This window comes from Oncorhynchus mykiss, chromosome 3 (assembly GCF_057628025.1).
Source record: "Oncorhynchus mykiss isolate SJ-2025 chromosome 3, ASM5762802v1, whole genome shotgun sequence".
Taxonomy (NCBI): domain Eukaryota; kingdom Metazoa; phylum Chordata; class Actinopteri; order Salmoniformes; family Salmonidae; genus Oncorhynchus; species Oncorhynchus mykiss.
This window is the reverse complement of record NC_143024.1, coordinates 94,115,726-94,130,340: the sequence shown is the minus strand read 5'-3', so window position 1 is coordinate 94,130,340 and position 14,615 is coordinate 94,115,726. Positions and strand designations below refer to the sequence as shown.

The window sequence follows — 14,615 nt, the reverse complement described above, 5'->3', positions numbered from 1 at the left end:
TCTCCCCATCTCTTTATTACAGACAGACCTCTCCCCACCTTTACAACCATTGAATCTATATGTTTTGACCATGACAGTGTACAATCTAAGGTAACACCAAGTAATTCAGTTTCCTCAACTTGTTCAACAGCCACACCATTCATTATCAGATTCAGCTGAGGTCTAGAACTTAGGGAATGATTTGTACCAAATACAATTATCTTAGTTTTAGAGAAGTTCAGGACCAGTTTATTACTGGCCACCCATTCCAAAAACAGACTGCAACTCTTTGTTAAGAGTTTCAGTGACTTCATTAGCTGTGGTTGCTGATGCATACATGGTCGAATCATCAGCATACATGGACAGAAAGGCTTTTTTTTTTTAAATGCCAGTGGCAAGTCATTGGTAAAAATAGGAAAGAGTAGAGGGCCTAGAGAGCTGCCCTGCGGTACACCACACTTTACCTGTTTTACATTAGAGACACTTCTATTAAAGAAAACCCTTTGAGTTCTATTAGATAGATGGCTCTGAATCCAGGATATGACAGAAGTTGAAAAGCCACAACACAAGTTCTCAACAACATAATATCAAAGGCTGCACTGAAATCTAACAGTACAGCTCCCACAATCTTCGTATTATCAATTTCTTTCAACCTATCATCAGTCATTCGTGTCAGTGCAGTACATGTTGAGTGCCCCTTCTCTATAAGCATGCAAAGTATGTTGTTAATTTTTTTAACAGAGAAATAGCATTTTATTTGGTCGAAGAACAATAATAAAAAGATTCAAACACACACACACACACACACACACACACACACACACACACACACACACACACACACACACACACACACACACACACACACACACACACACACACACACACACCAGCTTGTGTCTATCCAGAGTCAAACCCCCTCACCTCGTAGATGTGGTAGAGGGAGGATCCCTCGTCAGGCCAGTAGCGAACACACTGAATCTCTCCATCCTCAACCAGGGCTGTCGTCATCACTATCACTGTACAGCCATTCTCCCAGACTGTCTATAGAACAACACAGCAGTTACAAAAGTATTGTACTATACCGGCACATTGTGAGATATCTGTGTCAAATGTACTACTACACAACAAATACACCGTATTGGTCACCTTTGACTACCACAGTCTTTAGTGTTAGCAATAATGTTTCCTCAGTGTACTGTGTGCCACTGATCTGCCAGAAGTCAACGATGGTGTGTGCCACTGATCTGCCAGAAGTCAACGATGGTGTGTGCCACTGATCTGCCAGAAGTCAACGATGGTGTGTGCTACTGACCTGCCAGAAGTCAGCGATTGTGTGTGCCAGTGGTCCCTGGGTGGCGATGTAAGCAGGCAGTCGAGGGTCATGGTCAATCTGGGGTTTACAGAGAGAGAATAATAATGACATTTGTGACGTGTGACATTGTGTCAACTACGGGACAAAGTCTACACCATCACCATCTCAAGAGTAGCAGTCAGAGATCTTACTATGGTGCTGGCGTTAATGTAGTCTTCCTTCGTGGAGTTGCTCTCTGCCTTCAATTTCACACGGGAATGATCATCTGGAAGAGAACAGATAGTAACTGACCAAGCTGTACAGGATGATCAGAACAGATAGTAACAGACCAAGCTGTACAGGAGGATCAGAACAGATAGTAACAGACCAAGCTGTACAGGAGGATCAGAACAGATAGTAACAGACCAAGCTGTACAGGAGGATCAGAACAGATAGTAACATACCAAGCTGTACAGGAGGATCAGAACAGATAGTAACAGACCAAGCTGTACAGGAGGATCAGAACAGATAGTAACAGACCAAGCTGTACAGGAGGATCAGAACAGATAGTAACAGACCAAGCTGTACAGGAGGTACAGAAATAAGGTGCCAATCCAACACAGTTTAATTAACGGCCCGTGAACAGCAATAGACTTTTAAAGGCATTTCCCCTGACATTCAGCTCTGAGATCACGTTTGCTGTAAACGCTACGGATGCCAGCTCAAACAGAAATCCACATTAAGTCAACCACAGCGAACAGGTTATTCGTCTGAGTCCATTTGAATCCCAGCCTGAAACCGGAGGAGGATAAACCCGAGGAGACGTATGTAAGACTCACAGGGAAGAGAGTCCGAACAGCGGTTCTTCTCCAGGTGGGCTTCACTCTGTGCTACAGTGACAGCACTGGGTTCAGCCTGGTAGGAACAAAGATCCTCCCACTCCTTCAGCAGACGGTCCTTATTCTCCAGATGATCCTCCATATAGGCCTGGGGCAGAGAGGAACACTAACGTTAAGAGGAGAGTTCAGAATCTCCTCCCCATTCTCATGGGATATTCTACTAGATGTAACAGATATTCTACTAGCTGTAACAGATATTCTACTAGCTGTAACAGATATTCTACTAGCTGTAACAGATATTCTACTAGTTGTAACAGATATTCTACTAGCTGTAACAGATATTCTACTAGCTGTAACAGATATTCTACTAGCTGTAACAGATATTCTACTAGCTGTAACAGATATTCTACTAGTTGAAACATATATTCTACTAGTTGTAACAGATATTCTACTAGCTGTAACAGATATTCTACTAGCTGTAACAGATATTCTACTAGCTGTAACAGATATTCTACTAGTTGTAACAGATATTCTACTAGTTGTAACAGATATTCTACTAGCTGTAACAGATATTCTACTAGCTGTAACAGATATTCTACTAGCTGTAACAGATATTCTACTAGCTGTAACAGATATTCTACTAGCTGTAACAGTGTGTTTTGATGAAAGCTCCAGAACGTCATCATTATTAAACAATGAGGATCTGCTTCCTGGTCACAGATTAAACCTGGTCCTGGTCACAGATTAAACCCGGTCCTGGTCACAGATTAAACCCGGTCCTGGTCACAGATTAAACCCGGTCCTGGTCACAGATTAAACCCGGTCCTGGTCACAGATTAAACCCGGTCCTGGTCACAGATTAAAACCGGTCCTGGTCACAGATTAAACCCGGTCCTGGTCACAGATTAAACCCGGTCCTGGTCACAGATTAAACCCGGTCCTGGTCACAGATTGAACCCGGTCCCGGACTAAAAAGCATGCTCAATCTCCTCAAAAGTGGAGGACCAGCCGGGAAACCGGGAAACCAGCCCTATATCTTTCACATTACGGTAGTAAGGTGTATCACTGTTTTTTTATGTCAATTTCACATGTTGAGTTGAGGACTCTGACCAGTAGTAAATATAATGACCCCATACCCTCTGATACTGACTAGTAGTAAATATAATGACTCCATACCCTCTGATACTGACCAATAATAAATATAATGACCCCATACCCTCTGATACTGACCAGTAGTAAATATAATCAATCAATCAAATTTATTTTATATAGCCCTTCGTACATCAGCTGATATCTCAAAGTGCTGTACAGAAACCCAGCCTAAAACCCCAAACAGCAAGCAATGCAGGTGAAGAAGCACGGTGGCTAGGAAAAACTCCCTAGAAAGGCCAAAACCTAGGAAGAAACCTAGAGAGGAACCAGGCTATGTGGGGTGGCCAGTCCTCTTCTGGCTGTGCCGGGTGGAGATTATAACAAAACATGGTCAAGATGTTCAAATGTTCATAAATGACCAGCATGGTCGAATAATAATAAGGCAGAATAGTTGAAACTGGAGCAGCAACACAGTCAGGTGGACTGGGGACATCAAGGAGTCATCATGTCAGGTATTCCTGGGGCATGGTCCTAGGGCTCAGGTCCTCCGAGAGAGAGAAAGAAAGAGAGAATTAGAGAGAGCATATGTGGGATGGCCAGTCCTCTTCTGGCTGTGCCGGGTGGAGATTATAACAGAACATGGCCAGGATGTTCAAATGTTCATAAATGATCAGCATGGTCGAATAATAATAAGGCAGAACAGTTGAAACTGGAGCAGCAGCACAGCCAGGTGGACTGGGGACAGCAAGGAGTCATCATGTCAGGTAGTCCTGGGGCATGGTCCTAGGGCTCAGGTCCTCCGAGAGAGAGAAAGAGAGAAGGAGAGAATTAGAGAACGCACACTTAGATTCACACAGGACACCGAATAGGACAGAAGAAGTACTCCAGATATAACAAACTGACCCTAGCCCCCCGACACATAAACTACTGCAGCATAAATACTGGAGGCTGAGACAGGAGGGGTCAGGAGACACTGTGGCCCACTCCGAGGACACCCCCGGACAGGGCCAAACAGGAAGGATATAACCCCACCCACTTTGCCAAAGCACAGCCCCCACACCACTAGAGGGATATCTTCAACCACCAACATACCATCCTGAGACAAGGCTGAGTATAGCCCACAAAGACCTCCGCCACGGCACAACTTAAGGGGGGGGGGGGGCGCCAACCCAGACAGGATGACCACATCAGTGACTCAACCCACTCAGGTGACGCACCCCCTCCAGGGACGGCATGAGAGAGCCCCAGTAAAGCCAGTGACTCAGCCCCTGTAATAGGGTTAGAGGCAGAGAATCCCAGTGGAAAGAGGGGAACCGGCCAGGCAGAGACAGCAAGGGTGGTTCGTTGCTCCAGAGCCTTTCCGTTCACCCTCCCACTCCTGGGCCAGACTACACTCAATCATATGACCCACTGAAGAGATGAGTCTTCAGTAGAGACTTAAAGGTTGAGACCGAGTTTGCGTCTCTGACATGGGTAGGCAGATCGTTCCATAAAAATGGAGCTCTATAGGAGAAAGCCCTGCCTCCAGCTGTTTGCTTAAAAATTCTAGGGACAATTAGGAGGCCTGCGTCTTGTGACCGTAGCGTACGTGTAGGTATGTACGGCAGGACCAAATCAGAGAGATAGATAGGAGCAAGCCCATGTAATGCTTTGTAGGTTAGCAGTAAAACCTTGAAATCAGCCCTTGCTTTGACAGGAAGCCAGTGTAGAGAGGCTAGCACTGGAGTAATATGATCAAATTTTTTGGTTCTAGTCAGGATTCTAGCAGCCGTATTTAGCACTAACTGAAGTTTATTTAGTGCTTTATCCGGGTAGCCGGAAAGTAGAGCATTGCAGTAGTCTAACCTGGAAGTGACAAAAGCATGGATTAATTTTTCTGCATCATTTTTGGACAGAAAGTTCCTGATTTTTGCAATGTTACGTAGATGGAAAAAAGCTGTCCTTGAAATGGTCTTGATATGTTCTTCAAAAGAGAGATCAGGGTCCAGAGTAACGCCGAGGTCCTTCACAGTTTTATTTGAGACGACTGTACAACCATTAAGATTAATTGTCAGATTCAACAGAAGATCTCTTTGTTTCTTGGGACCTAGAACAAGCATCTCTGTTTTGTCCGAGTTTAAAAGTAGAAAGTTTGCAGCCATCCACTTCCTTATGTCTGAAACACATTCTTCTAGCAAGGGCAATTTTGGGGCTTCACCATGTTTAATTGAAATGTACAGCTGTGTGTCATCCGCATAGCAGTGAAAGTTAACATTATGTTTTCGAATAACATCCCCAAGAGGTAAAATATATAGTGAAAACAATAGTGGTCCTAAAACGGAACCTTGAGGAACACCGAAATGTACAGTTGATTTGTCAGAGGACAGACCATTCACAGAGACAAACTGATATCTTTCCGACAGATAAGATCTAAACCAGGCCAGAACTTGTCCGTGTAGACCAATTTGGGTGACCCCCAATGACCCCATACCCTCTGATACTGACCAATAATAAATATAATGACCCCATACCCTCTGATACTGACCAGTAGTAAATATAATGACTCCATACCCTCTGATACTGACCAGTAGTAAATATAATGACCCCATACCCTCTGATACTGACCAGTAGTAAATATAATGACCCCATACCCTCTGATACTGACCAGTAGTAAATATAATGACCCCATACCCTCTGATACTGACCAGTAGTAAATATAATGACCCCATGCCCTCTGATACTGACCAATAATAAATATAATGACCCATACCCTCTGATACTGACCAGTAGTAAATATAATGACCCCATACCCTCTGATACTGACTAGTAGTAAATATAATGACCCCATACCCTCTGATACTGACCAGTAGTAAATATAATGACCCCATACCCTCTGATACTGACCAGTAGTAAATATAATGACCCCATACCCTCTGATACTGACCAGTAGTAAATATAATGACCCCATACCCTCTGATACTGACTAGTAGTAAATATAATGACCCCATACCCTCTGATACTGACCAGTAGTAAATATAATGACCCCATACCCTCTGATACTGACCAGTAGTAAATATAATGACCCCATGCCCTCTGATACTGACCAATAATAAATATAATGACCCATACCCTCTGATACTGACCAGTAGTAAATATAATGACCCCATACCCTCTGATACTGACTAGTAGTAAATATAATGACCCCATACCCTCTGATACTGACCAGTAGTAAATATAATGACCCCATACCCTCTGATACTGACTAGTAGTAAATATAATGACCCCATACCCTCTGATACTGACCAGTAGTAAATATAATGACCCCATACCCTCTCATACTGACCAGTAGTAAAAATGACCCCATACCCTCTGATACTGACCAATAATAAATATAATGACCCCATACCCTCTGATACTGACCAGTAGTAAATATAATGACCCCATACCCTCTGATACTGACCAGTAGTAAATATAATGACCCCATACCCTGATACTGACCAGTATCATGTGACCAGTAGTAAATATAATGACCCCATACCCTCTGATACTGACCAGTAGTAAATATAATGACCCCATGCCCTCTGATACTGACCAGTAGTAAATATAATGACCCCATGCCATCTGATACTGACCAAAAATAAATATAATGACCCCATACCCTCTGATACTGACCAGTAGTAAATATAATGACCCCATGCCCTCTGATACTAACCAGTAGTAAATATAATGACCCCATACCCTCTGATACTGACCAGTAGTAAATATAATGACCCCATACCCTCTAATACTGACCAGTAGTAAATATAATGACCCCATACCCTCTGATACTGACCAGTAGTAAATATAATGACCCCATGCCCTCTGATACTGACCAGTAGTAAATATAATGACCCCATACCCTCTGATACTGACCAGTAGTAAATATAATGACCCCATGCCCTCTGATACTGACCAAAAATAAATATAATGACCCCATACCCTCTGATACTGACCAGTAGTAAATATAATGACCCCATACCCTCTGATACTGACCAGTAGCAAATATAATGACCCCATACCCTCTGATACTGACCAGTATCATGTGACCAGTAGTAAATATAATGACCCCATACCCTCTGATACTGACCAGTAGTAAATATAATGACCCCATACCCTCTGATACTGACCAGTAGTAAATATAATGACCCCATACCCTCTCATACTGACCAGTATCATGTGACCAGTAGAGATGTCCATGTTGGACTGGGCGGGCTCCTCGCTCCAGGAGGGCGTACTGCTGTGTGAGGAGGGGCTGTGTTGTGGGCCGTCACTGAACTGGGACGACACACTGCTCACCCTGGAGGTGTCTGTCCCCCTCCGACCCCCCGCTCCCCCGCCCACCGCCTCCTGACGACTGAACGACGGCTTGGCTGCCATGTGCTGCCTGCAGAGCTCCTGAGAAAGTCAACAGAGAGAGAGAAAGAGAGAGAGAGAGAGAGAGATTCCACTAAACAATATGTTAATCACTTTCATCAGCCCATAAATATGATTATATCGTCACAACTTCTGAGAAAATGAACAAAGACATTTAAAACGAGAAGCTAACTGGGTATCATCATTTTCATCTGCGATAATCATCGTTCGTGGTTAACACCTATATTATTATGACTCCTCCGGTTTACTATCATCCTCATTTGCTGTAAACATCTTCATCATTATGACACCTGTTCACTATCATCTTCGTCATTTGTCATGTGAAGCAGAGGAAGTAGTTTGGTGATTGTTGTCACAATAATGAAGGTGTATTCTATTCCATCATGATCGACATAATCATCACTATGATTGAGACCCCCACAGTCTTTCATGTTAACTAAGGCCTTACCTATAACCTCTAACCCTTACCGGTGACAGGCCGGGAGAACTAGAGGTTTAACTATGCATTTGGAAAGGTACTCTCTTTCCAGGTGGAGCTAACTACACTGCTCGAAAAAATAAAGGGAACACTAAAATAACACATCCTAGATCTGAATGAATGAAATATTCTTATTAAATACTTTTTTCTTTACATCGTTGAATGTGCTGACAACAAAATCACACAAAAAATATCAATGGAAATCAAATTTATCAACCCATGGAGGTCTGGATTTGGAGTCACACTCAAAATTAAAGTGGAAAACCACACTACAGGCTGATCCAACTTTGATGTAATGTCCTTAAAACAAGTCAAAATGAGGCTCAGTAGTGTGTGTGGTCTCCACGTGCCTGTATGACCTCCCTACAATGCCTGGGCATGCTCCTGATGAGGTGGCGGATGGTCTCCTGAGGGATCTCCTCCCAGACCTGGACTAAAGCATCCGCCAACTCCTGGACAGTCTGTGGTGCAACGTGGCATTGGTGGATGGAGCGAGACATGATGTCCCAGATGTGCTCAATTGGATTCAGGTCTGGGGAACGGGCGGGCCAGTCCATAGCATCAATGCCTTCCTCTTGCAGGAACTGCTGACACACTCCAGCCACATGAGGTCTAGCATTGTCTTGCATTAGGAGGAATCCAGGGCCAACCTCACCAGCATATGGTCTCACAAGGGGTCTGAGGATCTCATCTCGGTACCTAATGGCAGTCAGGCTACCTCTGGAGAGCACATGGAGGGCTGTGCGGCCCCCAAAGAAATGCCACCCCACACCATGACTGACCCACTGCCAAACCGGTCATGATGGAGGATGTTGCAGGCAGCAGAATGTTCTCCACGGTGTCTCCAGACTGTTACGTCTGTCACATGTGCTCAGTGTGAACCTGCTTTCATCTGTGAAGAGCACAGGGTGCCAGTGGCGAATTTGCCAATCTTGGTGTTCTCTGGCAAATGCCAAACGTCCTGCACGGTGTTGGGCTGTAAGCACAACCCCCACCTGTGGACGTCGGGCCCTCATACCACCCTCAAGGAGTCTGTTTCTGACCGTTTGAGCAGACACATGCACATTTGTGGTCTGCTGGAGGTCACTTTGCAGGGCTCTGGCAGTGCTCCTCCTGCTCCTCCTTGCACAAAGGCGGAGGTAGCGGTCCTGCTGCTGGGTTGTTGTCCTCCTACGGCCTCCTCCACGTCTCCTGATGTACTGGCCTGTCTCCTGGTAGCGCCTCCATGCTCTGGACACTACGCTGACAGACACAGCAAACCTTCTTGCCACAGCTCACATTGATGTGCCATCCTGGATGAGCTGCAATACCTGAGCCTCTTGTGTGGGTTGTAGACTCCGTCTCATGCTACCACTAGAGTGAAAGCACCGCCAGCATTCAAAAGTGACCAAAACATCAGCCAGGAAGCATAGGAACTGAGAAGTGGTCTGTGGTTATCACCTGCAGAATCACTCCTTTATTGGGGGTGTCTTGCTAATTGCCTATAACTTCCACCTGTTTTCTATTCCATTTGCACAACAGCATGTGAAATGTATTGTCAATCAGTGTTGCTTCCTAAGTGGACATTTTGATTTCACAGAAGTGTGATTGACTTGGAGTTACATTGTGTTGTTTAATTGTTCCCTTTATTTTTTTGAGCAATGTATTTGAATACAGACCCCCTAAAAAGGACTACTTTTTAAAGCTATTTGAATACAGATCTAAGAAAGTAACTACTTTTCTGAAACTATTGGATTGGCTGCCTTCAACTAACGGCAGGGCTGTAAAGAGAATGAATAGAGCACACAGCATCCCATAATACTCTCCTGAATGTCCGTTGCCTCAGGTGTACATAAGTCAAACCAATTAACCAATTATCTATATATATTTTCAATATGAAATCCACAAACAGAATTAAAAAAAAAAGGAATTTAGATTAAAAGTTTGGTGAAAATAATGACAGAATTCCTTTACTTTTTGCAAATCCAATATTTTCCAACGTCTTCAAATGTTTTGGTTGAAAAGTTTTGGTTTAGAAGTAGTTATATAAAGAATAGGGTGTCCTTTGGGACAAAGTACCTCCTGACCTCTCCTACCTGGTAGTCAACGTGTGTCTCCGGTCCTCCCTCGGGTCCGAGGCCCAGTTTCCCTGAGGCCAGCTGCTTGGCATGGTGTCGGAGACAGGCGATGGTCAATGCTACCACCACCACCCCGCCCACACACGCCATGGACACCAGCGTCAGTACCAGCCCACTGGAGCCCTCCCTCACCCGCGTGGCATGGGGCAGCCCATGACCCTCGCTCCTCTGTAGGGGGCGGGGGGAGAGAGATAGAGAGAGAGAGAGAGAGAGCACGAGAGAGAGAGAGAGAGAGACAGAGAGAGAGAGAGAGAGAGAGAGAGAGAGAGGAAGGAAGGAAGGAAGGAAAGGGGTCAAGGGAAATAGGAAAGAGAAAGATTCATGTCGACAAAGATATCTGTTTGTTTACATGTACACTACCGTTCAAAAGTTTGGGGGGACTTAGAAATGTCCTTGTTAATAAAATAACACTGCTGAAAACTGCGGTGTCGATTACCAATTAGGATCTCTGGCTAAAAATACTTGAATCAGTCATAGAGCCCATCGCCCTTCATTGTTGTGAGGTCTGGGGTCCGACACCAACCAAGAAATCACAAAATGCGACAAACACCAAATTGAGACAGTGTGTGCAGAATTATCCTCTGTGTACAATAGAAAGCTTTGAATATGTACAGACTCAGTGAGCATAGCCTTGCTATTGAGAAAGGCCACCGTAGGCAGGCCTGGCCGTCAAGAGAAGACAGCCTACGTGCACAGTGCCCACAGAATGAGGTGAAAACTGAGCTGCACTTCCTAACCTCCTGCCAAATATATATATATATATTTTAACGAGGTAAGTGAGTTATGAACAAATTCTTACTTCCAATGATGGCCTAGAAACAGTGGGTTAACTGCCTCGTTCAGGGGCAGAACAACAGATTGTTTTACCTTGTCAGCTCAGGGATTTGATCTTGCAACCTTCCGGTTACTGGCCCAAAACTCTAACCACTAGGCTACCTGCTAGCTGCTACCCACAGCTGAAGCAGTAGCTACTCTTCCTGGGGTCCACACAGAACATGAAACATAATACAGAACATTAATAGACATGAAAAGCTCATGGACAGAACTAAAAAGGCACGTAGCCTACATGTCAATACAGAAAAACACACTGTGAGAGACGTTGTGCCGTGAGGTGTTGCTTGATCTGTTTTTTGAAACCAGGTTTGCTGTTTATTTGAGCAATATGAGATGGAATGGAGTTCCATACAATAACGGATCTATATAATACTGTACATTTCCTTGAATTTGTTCTAGGTTTGGGGACTGTGAAAAGACCCCTGGTGACATGTCTGGTGGGGTGTGTAAGTCAGAGCTGTGTGTAACTTGACTATCCAAACAATTTGGGATTTTCACTTTTGTTTATTGTCTACTTCACTTGCTTTGGCAATGTAAACATATGTTTCCCATGCCAATAAAGCCCCTTATATTGAAATTGAATTGAGAGAGAGAAAGAGAGATAGAGAGCGAGAGCACAGCATGATACCACCCCCTGTCTTTTGAAGCTGGTGTCTGGCAGCCTCGCTGGGGGAGGACTGGGCCAGGCTTCTTCCATGGCAACAGAGAAATGCTCGGTGTAATGTGTGGTCGTTAGGGGAAGAGGCGCCCTGCTCACTCTCTAGTGATCCAACCTACACCTCACTAACTAACACCCTGGACATTCAACCCAATTTCTCTCTCTCTCTCTCTCTCTCTCTCTCTCTCTCTCTCTCTCTCTCTCTCTCCCTCTCTCTCTCTCTCCCTCTCTCTCTCTCTCTCTCCCTCCCTCTCCCTCCCTCTCCCTCCCTCTCTCTCTCTCCCTCCCTCCCTCCCTCTCCCTCCCTCCCTCTCCCTCCCTCTCCTTAAAATGTCCCGGGGAGGGGGAGCATGAACGGACTGTGGGATGGAGGGGACAGGGCTTCGGACTGGGGCTCCTCACCTGCTACTCCAGAGTTGTAGAGAGGGGGTAAGGTCCTGGGAGGTAGGGGTTAAGAGTTGTAGAGAGGGGGTAAGGTCCTGAGGGGTAAGGGTTAGGAGTTGTAGAGGCCAGGGGAGATGGGGTAAGGTCCTTGGGGGTAGGGGTTAAGAGTTGTAGAGAGGGGGTAAGGTCCTTGGGGGTAGGGGTTAGGAGTTGTAGAGAGGGGGTAAGGTCCTGGGGGGTAGGGGCTAAGAGTTGTAGAGAAGGGGTAAGGTCCTGGGGGGTAGGGGTTAAGAGTTGTAGAGAGGGGGTAAGGTCCTTGGGGGTAGGGGTTAAGAGTTGTAGAGAGGGGGGTAAGGTCCTTGGGGGTAGGGGTTAGGAGTTGTAGAGAGGGGGGTAAGGTCCTTGGGGGTAGGGGTTAAGAGTTGTAGAGATGGGGTAAGGTCCTGGGGGGTAGGGGTTAAGAGTTGTAGAGATGGGGTAAGGTCCTGGGGGGTGGGGGTTAAGAGTTGTAGAGATGGGGTAAGGTCCTGGAGGGGGGGTAGAGGTTAAGAGTTGTAGAGAGGGGGTAAGGTCCTGGAGGGGGGGTAGGGGTTAAGAGTTGTAGAGATGGGGTAAGGTTCTGGGGGGTAGGGGTTAAGAGTTGTAGAGAGGGTCCTCGGAGGGGCAGTGAATATAACGAATACATTACTGATGTCTGACCCCACTAAACATTAGTCAGCAACATAGCAGTATAACACAAGAAACAAGGAACAAAACACCAAATAACTAAATTAGCCAGGGTTCCAGGCCCCCCCTCTATCACCTCTTCAACCCCTGACCCTTGACCTCTAACCCTTCTCAGCCACTCAGTCAGCCACAGATAATCCCTGATTAACATCACTGCAGCCGGCATAGGCAGAACCACTGACATTAACATGATCACAATAATGATCACAATAATGATCACAATAATGATCACAATAATGATCACAATAATGCTGAAAATGGCAATACATTTTTTTTAAACATACAATCAACACAACACACAAAGTAAAAGTGACTCATTGTTGAGGAATGATTAGCTGTTATCTGCAGGGCCAGTAACGGGAGGCAGACACGTTACATCATCACGTCTTTCATCACAGTGCCAAACCGACCCTGTAACCACAGCAACCCCCCCTACCCACCCCCACCAGCTGGCACCTCTAGCTGAGGTGAGAGCAGAGAGAGAAAAAAGCACACTACATACTGTTTAACCTTTTAAAGCAAAACTACTAAAAAGGAGCGAACGGTAGAGACACAGTTGCCCCCTAAACACGATCTTCTCTTGCCCTTAAACACCATGTTTTGGTGTTATTGTCTTTGATTGTATTCAGCCTAGCTGATAAATTGTGGTATTCAATTTTATTGTTTCAATAAAATGAAGAAAATAACTCTAAAATAGTGCATCAAACATTATTCATGTGAAGGCAATATCATTAGATGTATTGGTAGTATTATATGACATTTTAATTCACCAGCAGGCCTATTATATAAACATGACTAATTCACCAGCAGAACTATTATATAAACATGACTAATTCACCAGCAGGCCTATTATATAAACATGACTAATTCACCAGCAGGCCTATTATATAAACATCACTAATTCACCAGGAGGCCTATTATATAAACATGACTAATTCACCAGCAGGCCTTTTATATAAACATGACTAATTCACCAGCAGGCCTATTATATAAACATGACTGATTCACCAGGAGGCCTATTATATAAACATGACTAATTCACCAGCAGGCCTATTATATAAACATGACTAATTCACCAGCAGGCCTATTATATAAACATCACTAATTCACCAGCAGGCCTTTTATATAAACATGACTAATTCACCAGCAGGCCTATTATATAAACATGACTAATTCACCAGCAGGCCTATTATATAAACATGACTAATTCACCAGGAGGCCTATTATATAAACATCACTAATTCACCAGCAGGCCTATTATATAAACATGACTAATTCACCAGCAGGCCTATTATATAAACATGACTAATTCACCAGGAGGCCTATTATATAAACATCACTAATTCACCAGCAGGCCTATTATATAAACATGACTAATTCACCAGCAGGCCTATTATATAAACATGACTAATTCACCAGCAGGCCTATTATATAAACATGACTAATTCACCAGCAGGCCTATTATATAAACATGACTAATTCACCAGCAGGCCTATTATATAAACATCACTAATTCACCAGCAGGCCTATTATATAAACATGACTAATTCACCAGCAGGCCTATTATATAAACATGACTAATGCACCAGGAGGCCTATTATATAAACATCACTAATTCACCAGCAGGCCTATTATATAAACATCACTAATTCACCAGCAGGCCTATTATATAAACATCACTAATTCACCAGCAGGCCTATTATATAAACATGACTAATTCACCAGCAGGCCTATTATATAAACATGACTAATGCACCAGGAGGCCTATTATATAAACATCACTAATTCACCAGCAGGCCTATTATATAAACATCACTAATTC

General features: G+C 44.3%; 1 protein-coding gene across 1 annotated transcript in view; it reads right to left on the bottom strand.

Annotated features, from left to right (window-relative positions):
• The window catches only part of LOC110504940 (receptor-type tyrosine-protein phosphatase-like N), a 233,826-nt gene that overhangs the window by 10,289 nt on the left and 208,922 nt on the right, over positions 1 to 14,615 (bottom strand). The window contains exons 12-17 of the mRNA XM_036965260.2: positions 10,150 to 10,359; positions 7,390 to 7,617; positions 2,113 to 2,260; positions 1,486 to 1,559; positions 1,295 to 1,372; positions 904 to 1,023 (exon numbers count right to left, since the gene is read on the bottom strand). Coding sequence (XP_036821155.2) covers positions 904 to 1,023; positions 1,295 to 1,372; positions 1,486 to 1,559; positions 2,113 to 2,260; positions 7,390 to 7,617; positions 10,150 to 10,359 — 858 coding nt within the window. The remainder of the gene's footprint in view (positions 1 to 903; positions 1,024 to 1,294; positions 1,373 to 1,485; positions 1,560 to 2,112; positions 2,261 to 7,389; positions 7,618 to 10,149; positions 10,360 to 14,615) is intronic.